Below are 13,264 nucleotides of genomic sequence, written 5' to 3' on the forward strand. Positions count from 1 at the left end.
ATGAGTCGTGGAGGAGTACACATTTTTGTCCTGTTTGCTGTGTTATGGATTAACCCAAGGTCTCAAACATGCAAGGTCTCTACTGCTGGGTAATAGCCTGGGGTTGGTTTGCCTGGTTCAGTAGATGGCATTGATTTTATTATTATTTTCTTTTTTGCTTTTGGGCCACATCGTATGCCTGGGTCTGCACTTAGGTAATTAAACTCCTGCCAGGCTCAGGGGACCATTTGGGATGCCTGAGATCAAACCTGGGTTGGTTGTATGCAAGGCAATGTCCTACCTGCCTTACTCCTCCAGCCTCCCTGTCCTCTCCTACATCTTGTTTATTTATTTTGCTTTTGGGGGTCCAGTGGTGCTCAGCATACTCCCAGATCTACATTCAGTAATTATCCCTTGTGATGCTGGAGATCAATCCCGGATTGGCCACATGAAAGACAAGGAACTTTACCCGCTGTACTGTTGCTCCACACTTCCAATCCCTACATTTTAAAGTATAATTTACTTTGGGATTAGTGGGAGGCCCATTAATTGACAAATATATTGACAAGGTTTTGTTGGAGATAATCCAACTAATTCCAAAATGTAACTATCACTGAGTAAAGAAACTTAGTAGTTAAGTTTTAAATATTTGTCTCTTTTTCTATTTTTATTTATTTTTTTCTTTTTCTATTTTTAGACTACTACTAATCTATTTTATGAATTTGTTCTGGACATTTTATATATGGAATCATAAATATGTCTTTCTGTGACATATTTTTCTTAGTCACCATTTCACTCTTTCTGTGCCATAGTTCTCTCAATCACCATTGTTAGCATTCATGGTATATAGTATCATAAATCAGGCGTTATTGCTTAGTATTGTTTAGTTATCTGATATTCAAAATATTTGAGGGGCTACAGAAATAGTACAGAGGGTAAGATGTTTGCCCATGACTGACACAGGTTTGAACCCTGGCATACCATGAGCCTATGAGTAATGATCCCTGAACACTGCTGGATGTGGCCCCAACAAAAAATTTCTTTGAGTAGTAGTTGAAATTGATTTATTTTTGTTTGCTGAAATACCAAAAAAACTTCTGATACTTATGACATTTAAGTAGATTTTTGTTTGTTCTGCTTTGGGGCCACACTTGGCAATACTCAGGAGTTATTCCTGGCTCTGTGCTCAGGGATTAATCCTGGCATACTTGGGGGATCATCTGGGATAGTGGGGATCAACTTTGGGTTGGCCACATGCAAATACTCATTTACTATTTGAAGTGGACTTGTTTGTTTTTGTTTTATGGGCCACATCCGGTGGTGCTCAGGAGTTACTCCTGGTTCTGCACTCAGAAATCGCTCCTGGCAGGTATGGAGGACCATTGGGATACCGATAATCAAACCCAGGTCTGTCCTGGGTTGACTGTGTGCAAGGCAAACACTCTACCACTGCTATCTCTCCAGCCCCAGAGGTAGACTTTTCTGTTTGATGCTCAGGGGTTACTCCTGGCTAAGCGCTCAGAAATTGCCCCTGGTTTGGGGGGGGGGGGGACCATATGGGACGCCGGGGATTGAACCGTGGTCCTTCCTTGGCTAGCGCTTGCAAGGCAGACACCTTACCTCTAGCGCCACCTCGCCGGCTCAGAGGTAGACTTTTCTAACAGAAAAGGGAAAAAGTATTTTTTGGTTCAAAGATTTGTGTAGTTCAACTATTTTGTGACCTGGATTTAATCCCCTACACTACCTGGTTTCCCAGGAATGGCAAGGTTAAGGGGTAGACAATGTAAATATTTTTTGGTTTGTTTTTTTGGGCCACATCTGGCTCTGCACTCAGAAGTTACTCTTGGGAGTCTCTGGTGACCATATGGGATGCTGAGGATTGAACCCTAACCCGGGTCAGCAATGTGCAAGGCAACACCTTACATGTTGTGCTATCTTTCTGGCACCTGATAATGTAATTATAGACTAGTCTATGGGAAACTTGTTTGTTGGATCAAAAGAGAAATCATGCTAAAGAGAGATAAGCTTGGATATATGTTTTTGTTTTAGTCTAAGAAAGTGGCTTTTGATTAGAGTATTTGTACTATTTTTTTTTCCTTTTTTTCTTTTTGTAGTGAAGCAAGATAGTGTTTATTGAGTGAAATTTGCTTAGAGAGATGTAAAAGGAGAGAAAGAGAGGAAATATGTGTTCAAGAGAGAACACGGCTTCTCCAGAGTGGGAAAAAAGTCAGCAAGAAATAGACAAGTGAGATGTGTATTCAAGAGAGAACACAGATTTAAGAGAAAGCCTGACCTCTATTTGGGGGTTGGGGGGAAATATCCAGAGATAGTCGGGTTATTCCTGGCAGACTCCAGGGTCCATATGGGATGCCAGGGATTGAACTCAGGTCAGCCACATATAAGGCAAATGCTACCTGCTGTGTTTTGGCCCCGAGTAAGCCTGATTTTTATTCTTGCTGGTGACATTTTAGGAATTTGTATTTACATTAGAAAGCTGGAGATAATTTAGTCTCGTACTAAACCCATTCATGTCTCCAATTTCCTATGCCTAGGGTGTACTTTGTGTGACCGAGCCTATCCATCTGATTGCCCCGACCATGGACCAGTGACTTTTGTTCCTGATACTCCAATAGAGAGCAGAGCAAGGCTTTCCCTCCCAAAACAGCTCGCTCTCCGCCAGTCAATCCTAGGAGCAGACATTGGTAAGAGCCTTGGCATCATAAAATCTCAGTCTAAGTCAAGTTAGAAACTTTATTGGGCACATTCCCCGTTCTTAAAATTGAGAGATTCTTGGTTTGATTCTCTGAAGACTTGTTTATTCTAAACTATATTATTATCCACTAGTAATTATTAGGTTAAAATACTTGAAATTCAGTTTCTTTGACAGAAGTGTGGAAATTTCAACCATTAAAAAACTCATCACAAAAGATTGAATAATCCTTTGGAAATAGGGCTAAGAAATGTAGATTTGTAAACTATTTAGCTGGATTTGAATTTACTATGGTTCTGAAATACCACTTGGAAAATACTATACCAGGTTCATTATTCAAACTGTAGCTTGGATGTAGGTCAGTTGAAAGTATTAGACAATTTAGATAAAATGGAGTAAGTAATTCTTTATGTACAAATTATTGTGAAAGTCTTAGTTTGTAGTGATTGCTTTACTTTTTAGTTTTATTTTGTGCTTAGGCCATACATGATGGTTCTCTAGTGACCACAAGAGGCTGGGGATCAAATCTGAGGATCTTGATGCATTGTAATGTTCTATCTAACCTTTTGCACTATCTTTCCATCCCTGCTTACCTTTTTAAAATTTTTTTGGTCCATACCTGGTAGTGCTGGTAGGACAATTGGTACCAGGTTTGACCTGCCCCTCCCAAATGCAGAGCATGGCTTCTAGACCTTTATGTTATTTGTCTGCACCCTTTTCCATAGTTTTTTGTAGGTGTAGGGAGATTCTCAAGCAGTGCTCCAGAGGCTACTTGCTGAGGTACATGGCCACTCAGGATAGATGATGCAAGAGCCTAGCTGGTTGGGCCAATAGTGCTGAGATTTTCCTAGCACCTCCTAGTGGTGCTCCAAGTCTCCAATCATACCAGACAGTGCTTGGGACCATGTAGGTCCAGATTTTAACTCTGAACCTGGCACACGGCAAAGCATTTGTCCCTATTCATTTGGTCTCTTGTTTTACATTTTTATAATGGGAGGATGTTATTTATATGTGTGTATGTGTATGTATTAACTCTAAAGTATGTTGGGAGGGAAATAAATGTTCTAACACCTTATATTTCTCAACCTCAGTAGCTTCAGAAAATCCTAATACTGTTTCTTCTGATCCCTATTTAGTTTTAGTTTGCTTGTTATATTTTCCTTTTATGTTGTTGTTGGTTTTTGGCTTACCTAGCAGTGCTCAGAGATTACTCCTGGCTCTGCGCTCAGGAGTTACTCTTGGGTGTGCTACGGGATTATATGGGATTCTGGGGATCAAACCTGAGTCTGTCCTTTGCCAGGCAAACATCCTATCTGCTGTACTATCTCTCGGTTTAACATTTTCCATATTATAGGATATAATCCATAAGATTTAGCTATATCTTAGGAATGCTAGACTATCACTAATACTTAGGTTCCCTGAAAAGAAAATAATTTGTCTGGGTTAATCTCCTTACTGTTCTATATTCTATTAAATGTTTAAGTCATCAATTGTGTAATTGGTATTCTTTAACTCATAGGTGTTTGGGCTGCAGAAACCATTCCAGTACGGACTTGCTTTGGTCCTCTCATTGGCCAGCAGAGTCACTCCATGGAAGTAGCAGAATGGACAGACAAGGCCGTCAATCATATCTGGAAGGTCAGTGTCAATGACATTTTTGTGTGATTTTTGAATAGGATTTGGTTTGGGAGACCCACACCTGGAAGTACTCGGGTTACTCCTGGCTCTGCACTTGAGAACAGACTTGATGGGCTCAGAGAACCATATAGGGATTCTGGGAGTCGAACCTGGATCAGTTATATACAAGGCATTTGTATTACTACTCTGGCCCCGGGACCGGAGAGATAGCATGGAGGTAGGGAGTTTGCCTTGCATGCAGAAGGACAGTGGTTCAAATCCTGGCATCCCATATGGTCCCCCGAACCTGCCAAGAGAGATTTCTGAGCAGAGAGCCAGGAGTAACCCCTGAGCGCTGCTGGGTGTGACCCCAAAACCCCCAAAAAAAACAAAACTACTACTCTGGCTCCTTTTTTGTGGCTTCTGGCTATTTTTATGATGAATTAGATAAAAATTGTTTAAAAAGACTCACATTGTGCCATTTACTTTTCAATTATTTAATTATTTCGTCTTGGTGACCAATTTATAACAAAACACCAACTGGACATAGATGATAAAAGGTCTTCATCTTCATTTTGCCATTTAATTTTGTGATTCTGAATTAATTTTCTTGGACTTTGTATCAGAAGTTCCCACATATATTTAACCCATTACCCCTTTTCAAGAAAAAGAAAATTAACACCCCCTTGGAATGCTTACCTTCTCTTAAGTGAACAAGTAGAAAGTGCCCCCAGAGTACACCAGGGTTCTCACACCTTCCTTACCCCATATTGTTTCAGCCCACACCATCATCATCAGGGTGCAGTTTCGCACCTACTTTAGTTGACACTGGTTTATATGATGAAAGTCTGGGGCCAGAGTTGTGGCTCATGAGATAGCTGCTTTGCATGTGTTCAATCCTTGACAGCAAGAAAACAAACCTTGGAGCCAGAGAGATAACATAGCAGTAGGGTATTTGCCTTGCATGCAGCCGACCCAGGACAGACCTGAGTTTGATTCCTGATATCCTATATGGTCCCCTGAACCTCCAGGAGCGATTTCTGAATGCAGAACTAAGAGTAACCCCTGAGCACTGCCAGGTATTGCCCACAAAATAAATAAATAAAAATAAATAAATAAATAAAAAGAAAACAAACTATGTTTTATAAACAAATAAAATAGGGCCGGAGAGATAGCATGGAGATACGGCATTTGCCTTGCATGCAGAAAGAGTGGTTTGAATCCTGGCATCCCATATGGTCCCCTGAGACTGCCAGGAGCGATTTCTGAGCGTAGAGCCAGGAGTAGCCCCTGAGCGCTGCTGGATGTGACCCAAAAACAAAACAAAACAAAAAATTAAATAAAATATATAATGAAAGTCTTATTTTGGAATCAGTTACAATATTCCTAAAATACTAGGTTGGGAAGTAATATAGAATTTTAAGCAAGTTTTCTAACGGATGGGGTTAGAAATGCAAGATTTTCACATAAGTAACTCCTTTTCCTCCCAGAAACTCAGAAAAACAACATTAATAAAAAACCCCAGCTATTTCTTACAAGATGTTTCTGTGGAATCATAGTTAGATCAGGCATGATGCTTGTGAATTTGAAATGAGGGGAAAAGTGAATCTTGCGATAATTGGAAAGGCAAGATCCCACTGTCACTGGAGACCTATTCTTGATATTCAGAAGAGAACATTGACTAGTGTTAGGACCATTGGAAAAGCCATGGAAAAAGACAGTTTTTGGGCTACCTCCATGTAGAACATTTGCCTTGCATGTGTGATGCCCAGGACTAAATTCTAGTAACACATCAAAAAGAAAAGAAAGAAAGAAAGAAAAAAAAGAGTATGTTTCTCAGCTCATACCCTCTTAGTTCACTTAGACATTTGGTGACAGCTGGTTTGGGAGGTAGACTGACCACTTTGTTTTTCCTGTCAACTAGATATGAATAATTTAGAATTAGAATTTAGAATGTCATTAATTCTGTACATGGGGCAGTTGTACCTGGGGAGTTGGTGTGTGACAGATATGAAAAGACAACTAGATAATTTTTACCAACTAAGAAAGGTGGTAACTGCTACTGAGCCCTGAGCTTGTTACTAACCTCAGTTTATTTTATTTTTTATTTTATTATTATTTTTTGGTGTTTGGGCCACACCCGGTAACGCTCAGGGGTTACTCCTGGCTATGTGCTCAGAAGTTGCTCCTGGCTTGGGGGACCATATGGGACACCGGGGGATCGAACCGCGGTCCGTCCAAGGCTAGCGCAGGCAAGGCAGGCACCTTACCTTTAGCGCCACCGCCCGGCCCACTAACCTCAGTTTAGCCAGGCAATGTGTATTACGTCTCAGTTCCACTAAACAGTTCACTTTCCTCTGTTGACAGATATACCACAATGGTGTTCTAGAATTCTGCATCATTACAACTGATGAAAATGAATGTAATTGGATGATGTTTGTGCGCAAAGCCAGGTAAGAGCAGTCTTGTATGAGAATCATTTTCTTTTTAATAAAAACAATTTATTTTTGTGTTTGATTTTGGACACATTCAGTGATGCTCAGGCCATTCCAGTGTATTGCTCAGGAATCAGAGCATCTTCCTGGATATAAAACATGCACCCAGCTGCCAGCCCAGCCCTTGAAGTCTCCTGGTTCAGGAAGCAGTTGTTTTGTTCAGAAGTGGTATCCCAAGGAGTTTTCAGGGGAGAGGGGCCACCCCTGGCAATGCTTGGTCTGGCATTGCTGGTCCAATGATGCCAGGGACCAGCTGGACCCCATAGTGCTCGGGGCCATGCATTGCCCTTCACACCAAACGTGATTTTTGAGCTGATTCAAAAGTAGTTTTAATTTTAGTGGGTGTTCTTGTTTGCTTTTGAGCCACACGTAGGCCTTCTCTTGACTCAGATCACTCTCGGCAGAACTGAGGATTGAATCTGGGTTAGGTGGAACAAGACAAGTGCCTTACCTGCAGTACTTTCTCTCTTTGGCATATAATGTTATGTGCATTTTCACATAATATTTTCCCTTGGGGGGTATAATGTGTTTAGTACATATTTCAAATTAATAAGCTTGATTTAGTAAATATAATTATTTAGGAACCGGGAAGAACAGAATTTGGTGGCTTATCCCCATGATGGAAAAATTTATTTCTGCACTTCACAAGATATTCCTCCTGAAAATGAGCTGCTCTTTTATTATAGCCGAGATTATGCACAACAGATGGGTAAGTTAACATCATCCTTGGGTGACAGGGTCCTGGATTGGAACACCAAAGATCACAGTAATGTTTTGGTGGCAGCCAGTGCCAGTCACATTCCTTTGTATATATTAAGCCATGGTAGTTCCCTAATGGGAAAAGTGTCATTAAATGCGAAGTTTGGGTGGGGGGGAGGGAGGGAAGGTGTGTATGTGTGTGTATATGTGTGTCTGTCTCTCTGTCTTTGTATGTCTTGGGTGAGTGGGTGAAAGGGAGGGTTGTTTGTATGTCAGGTAAGTGGGAGGAAGGGAGGGTGCGTGTGTGTGTGTGTGTGTGTGTGTGTTTTCAGAAAGAAGACCAAGTATCATTAAGCCCAGGTCTCCTTTATGTGAAACATGCATTTAGCCCCTTGAGCTATTGCTTTGGCCCACCATGTGATTTTTTGTTTTTTTTTTTTTTGTTTTGGGGCTACACCTGGCAGTACTCAAGAGTTATGCTCAGGAATCACTCCTGGTGGGCTTGGAGAACCATATGAGGTGCCAGGGATCTAACTTGGGTTGGCCAAAGTACAAGGCAAAAGCCCTATCTATGTCCCTATGAATACTTTTGACCGAGCAGTTTTGATACAAAAGTTCATATGGGAATAGGCATATAACTCAGCAGTAGAGCTCTGCCTTCAGTTTAGACCCTGGCATTTTTTTAGTTTAGTTTATTTTTGTTTTTGTTTTAGGTTTTGGTTTTTGGGTCACACCCAGCAGCGCTCAGGGGTTACTCCTGGCTCTATGCTCAGAAATCATATAGGATGCCGGGATCTGAACCACTGTCCTTCTGCATGCAAGGCAAACGCCTAACCTTCATGCTATCTCTCTGGCCCAGTTTTGTTTAGTTTTGTTTGGGGGCTATATCTGGCGGTGCTCAGGGATTACTACTGGCTCTTCAGAAATTATTCCTGTTGAGGGTTGGGGGTCCCAAATCTAGGTAGGCTATGTGTAATGCAAGCACACTCCAGTCCCTTGTTTATCTTTTTTTTTTTTTTTTTTTTTTTAAAGAGCTGGTGGGGTCGGATTGACAGCAGGTAGTACATTTGCCTTGTAAACAGCTGACCAGGGTTCTATCTTCAGCATCACATATGGCTCCCCGAGCCTGCCAGGAGTGATTCTTGAACTAGGGGTAGAGCTGGTCAGGGGGCCCAAGTGATGGGATGTCCAGTATAGCAGACCAGATGGTCTGGTTCTAGAGAGTGGTCAGGTCTGAGAGAGAGAGCAGCAGGAGAGGAGGAGGGACATCATTTTCTTTACTTCTGCACTTCTCCTGAAGTCAGGCTCGGTTGGGAGGTAAGAGAGACAGAGGAAGAGAGGGAAAGAGAGTCCAGGGTGTGTGTCAAAGTCCAACTGCCATTACAGAGGACATCATCACCCTTTAAAGGTACATTGACTAATTCCCTTAAATACATCAACAGCACAGCAGGTGGGGCATTTTCCACTTAGGATCGGTCTCCGGCATCCTGTATGGTTCCCCCAGCTTGCCAGGGGTGATTCCTGAGCACAGAGCCAGGAGTAACTAACCCCTGAGTGCTGCTGGGGGTAGTCCAAAAACAAAACAAAACAAAAAGGAAAGAGCTGGAGAAACAGTACAGTAGGTAAGGCACTTGCCTTGCATGTAGCCAAACAGATTTGATCCCCATCACTGTACATGGTACCCCAAGTAGTGCCAATAGTGGATTCCTGATCACAGAGCCAGGAGTAATCCCAGTACTACTCAAAAACTGTAAAATAGGGGTCAGAGAGATAGCATGGAGGTAGGGCGTTTGCCTTGTATGCAGAAGGACGGTGGTTTGAATCCTGGCATCCCATATGGTCCCCGAGCCTGCCAGGAGTGATTTCTGAGCGTAGAGCCAGGAGTAACCCCTGAGCGCAGTGGGATGTGACCCAAAAACAACAACAACAACAAAACAAAACAAACCCCCCCCCCTGTAAAATACACTTGAAAATGAAAGAAATAGGGCTGGAGAGCTAGAACAAGGGGCTAGAGTGCTTCCCTTGTATAGAGTGCATGCCTGTTTGATTTCCAACACTGTGTTTTGATCCACTAAGCCTTATTCTGAGTAAGCCCTGAACACAGTTGTGTGTGGTGCAGAAACCAAAAAAAAGAATATATACTACTATTACTGTTTTCTTTTGGTTTTGATGCCCACAGCAGGTGATGCTCAGGGCTTACTCCTGGCTCTGAGCTTAGGGGATTCTATGTGGTGCAAAGGATTGAGCTCAAGCCCGACATGCTGAAAGCAAGCACTTTACCCACTGTGTGATCTCTCTCACCATATGAATATGAACTTCCAAGTTAGAATTTTGACTTGAGGAATCTGAAATTTTAGGGGCCACTTTTTAATCAATTTGAATTCACAAAATTCATTGGGGCCCGAGTAGGTGAGTAGGGCATTTGCCTCGCATGCACTGATCTGGGTTCCATCCGGCATCTTAGATGGTTCTTCGAACACTGCCAGGAGTGACTCCTGAGTGCAGAGGTAGGAGTAATCCCTGAGCCCTGGCAGATGTGACCCCAAAATAAAACTAAGAAAAAAAAAACAAACATAAAAAACCCAACTCATGGACCTGACTTAATTTTCATATACTTTCTTTGCACTGTATCATTTGAGAAGTGATGTTTGAGATTGGGGGTGGTGGTGGTTTGGAGAGAGATTTGGGATATACCTGCTGGTGCTCAGGGTTTCTCCTGACTCTGCTTATAAGTGACCCTTGGTGGTATTTCAGGGACCATATGTAGTGCTGGGGATTGAACCAGGTCCCAAGACCAATGCCTTCCCTCCTGTTCTATTATGCCAGTCCCTTTTCTCTATATGAGTTTGTATGTCTTAAAAATCATAAGATTTTTTAGTATAGAATTGGAGCCTTATTTTTCAGTATCACCAAGCATTTCTTCTGAGACTGGAACACTAGATGGAATAGAGAGTTATTTAAATTTTATAAGTAGTGGGGCTAGTGAGATTAAGCTACCTTCCTTGCACGCAGCTGACCTGGGTTTGATCCTTGGGATCTCGTATGGTCCCCTGAGAACAGCCTGGTGTAATTCCTGACTACGGAGCCAGAAATAAGCCCTCAGCAATTCCTGGTGTGGAACCCCTACACAGCACCAAAAAAAAAAGGGGGTGTCTAGAGCCATAGTGTATAGTGGGGAAGGCATTTGCGTGCTTGTGACCAATCTGGGTTCAATCCCCAGCATCTCATGTCAACCCTGAGCACTACCAGGAATTATCCTGTCAGCAGAGCCAGGAATAACTCTGAGCATTGCTGAGTGTGGGCTACAAATAGAACAAAATAAAAAAATAATCAAGTTTTACAGTTAATGGGCTAACTGAAAATTTGGGGAGAAAGAATTATTCTAAGCAACACTCTGTATCAAGAACAAGGTTTTAAGTTTCAGGGCACAGTGATTTGTTTGTGGGTCGGGGTTATTCTGATCACATCTGGTGGTTCTCAGGGGCTGTACTGGCTCTGTACTCAGAAGTGACCCCTGGTTGTGCTGGGGCAGTATATGCAGGACCAGGGATCAAACCAGGGTTGTCTACAGCGAAGGTGTACAAGGACCAGTGCCTTTGCTCTTGTCCTAGGTTTTCTATACTGAGTTATTTTACTGCTTTTTTTTCCTAAGGTGTTCCTGAACACCCAGATGTGCACCTTTGTAACTGTGGCAAGGAATGCAATTCCTATGCAGAATTTAAAGCCCATCTGACGAGCCACATCCATAGCCATCTTCCTAGCCAGGGCCACAGCGGCAGCCATGGGCCCAACCACAGCAAAGAAAGGAAATGGAAGTGTTCTATGTGCCCACAGGCATTTATCTCTCCATCTAAACTGCATGTCCACTTTATGGGCCACATGGGCATGAAGCCCCACAAGTGTGATTTTTGTAGCAAGGCCTTTAGTGATCCCAGCAACCTGCGGACCCACCTCAAGATCCACACGGGTAAGTTGTATGGAACCATCAACATGGAATTTTCAGCAATAAGAAACCGAGTTGTGGGGGCTGGAGTGATAGCACAGCGGTGAGGCATTTGCCTTGCAAACTGCTAATCCAGGATGGACAGTGGTTCAAATCCCACCTTGCCATATGGTCCCCCGAGCCTGCCCAGGAGTGATTTCTGAGTGCAGAGCCAGGAGGAACCCCTGAGTGCCATTGGGTATGACCCAAAAATAAAAAAAAAAACCAAAAATCCCAAGTTGTAGGCCGGAGCTATAGCACAGCAATAGGATGTTTGCCTTGCATGTGGCTGACCCAGCACGGTCCTAGGTTCGATCTCTGGCATCCCATCTGGTCCCGAGTCCTGAGTCCTGAGCGCATAACCAGGAGTAACCCCCTGAGCGTCATAGGGTGTGGCTCAAAGAGCAAAAAAAAAGAAAAAAGAAACTGAGTTGTAAAGATAATGTAGTGAGATAGTTTTCGAGGGGTGAGGCAGGAGGAGACACACATTGTGATGCTTAGGGCTTACACCTGTCTCTGTACTCAGGAACTACTCCTGGAGCTGGAATGATAGCTCAGCAGGAAGGGCATTTGCCTTGCATGTGGCATTCCTATCCTGGCTTTGATCTCTAGCATTCTATATGGTTCCCTAAGCCTGCCAGGAATAGAAAAGCTAACTACTGGTTATTGAACCCATGTTGGTGGTTTGCAAGGGTGCCCTACTCACTGTATTATGGTTCTGGCCCTAGCTGTGAGAATCTTAAAGATAGATTTAAAAATAGTAATACAAGAGTGAACCTTGTGGGACTTGAAACATTGTCTGAAACCCAAATATAAAGAACTTTGTAAATCACAATGGTTTAAATAAAAATATTTTTAAAATGTTAACTTGGCTGTCTGTCAATAGGCCTTCATTAGATGGTGGATTTGGGCAATTACCCTTCCCTAGAAAGTTTTGCATCAGTCACTAATATCCTCCATTTTTAAATGCCCGCACCAGAGTTTGAAGGGATATGGAATGTGCAGTTACTAATTTGAAATTTGTTCTATACTCCCACAATAACGGGGTCTGAGAGATAGGTCAGCAAGTAGAGCACTTGCCTTGCACATGTTAGACCATTGTTTGATCCCTGATACCGTTTCCCTGAGCCCTGCCATGAGTGATCCCTGAGTACAATACCAGGAGTAATTCCTGAGTATTGCCAGATATGACCCAAAATTCAAACTACAGTGAAATACTTGATATGTATTTGGTATCACAAAGGGCTGCTGCAGGAGGAGCCTGTGCTCTTATTAGTTCTCATCCAGTCACAGCCAGAGTCTGCTCTCTGAGCTGCTCAGTAAGCATGGCCATCTCTGTTTCCTAAACTTCATGTGTGTCAGTCCTTTGATGGATTCAGAGAGTCCCTGATACTCTTGAGGATTCGGGGCCACTCCTGGGGGTGTTTCCTCTGCTGTTGCTCAGGTCTGGCCATGCTTGTTCCCACAGGGTGTTGCTTAGGGGCCACTAGGACCGTACATGTAGAGGGGATTGAATTTAGACCCCATACATGTAAGGCATGTATTTTCATCCTTTGAGATATCTCCCCAGCATAAACCTTTTCTTTCTCATAAATACTACAAAATAACTGAAGTTTCTTTCTTTTTTTAGCTTTATTGATTGGTTTTTGGTCCACACCAGTGGTGCTCAGGGTTGTCTCCTGTCTCTGCACTCTGGAGGACCATATGGGATGCTGGGAATCAAATTGGGTCTGTCCCAGATTGTCTGCATGCAAGGCAAACATCCTACTGCAGTGCTATCTC

General features: G+C 42.8%; 1 protein-coding gene across 1 annotated transcript in view; it reads left to right on the top strand.

The window, feature by feature from the left end:
* The window catches only part of PRDM4 (PR/SET domain 4), a 31,297-nt gene that overhangs the window by 13,366 nt on the left and 4,667 nt on the right, over positions 1–13,264 (top strand). The window contains exons 5-9 of the mRNA XM_049783112.1: positions 2,532–2,681; positions 4,209–4,327; positions 6,674–6,759; positions 7,383–7,510; positions 11,153–11,467. Coding sequence (XP_049639069.1) covers positions 2,532–2,681; positions 4,209–4,327; positions 6,674–6,759; positions 7,383–7,510; positions 11,153–11,467 — 798 coding nt within the window. The remainder of the gene's footprint in view (positions 1–2,531; positions 2,682–4,208; positions 4,328–6,673; positions 6,760–7,382; positions 7,511–11,152; positions 11,468–13,264) is intronic.

Source organism: Suncus etruscus, chromosome 11 (genome assembly GCF_024139225.1).
Source record: "Suncus etruscus isolate mSunEtr1 chromosome 11, mSunEtr1.pri.cur, whole genome shotgun sequence".
NCBI lineage: Eukaryota > Metazoa > Chordata > Mammalia > Eulipotyphla > Soricidae > Suncus > Suncus etruscus.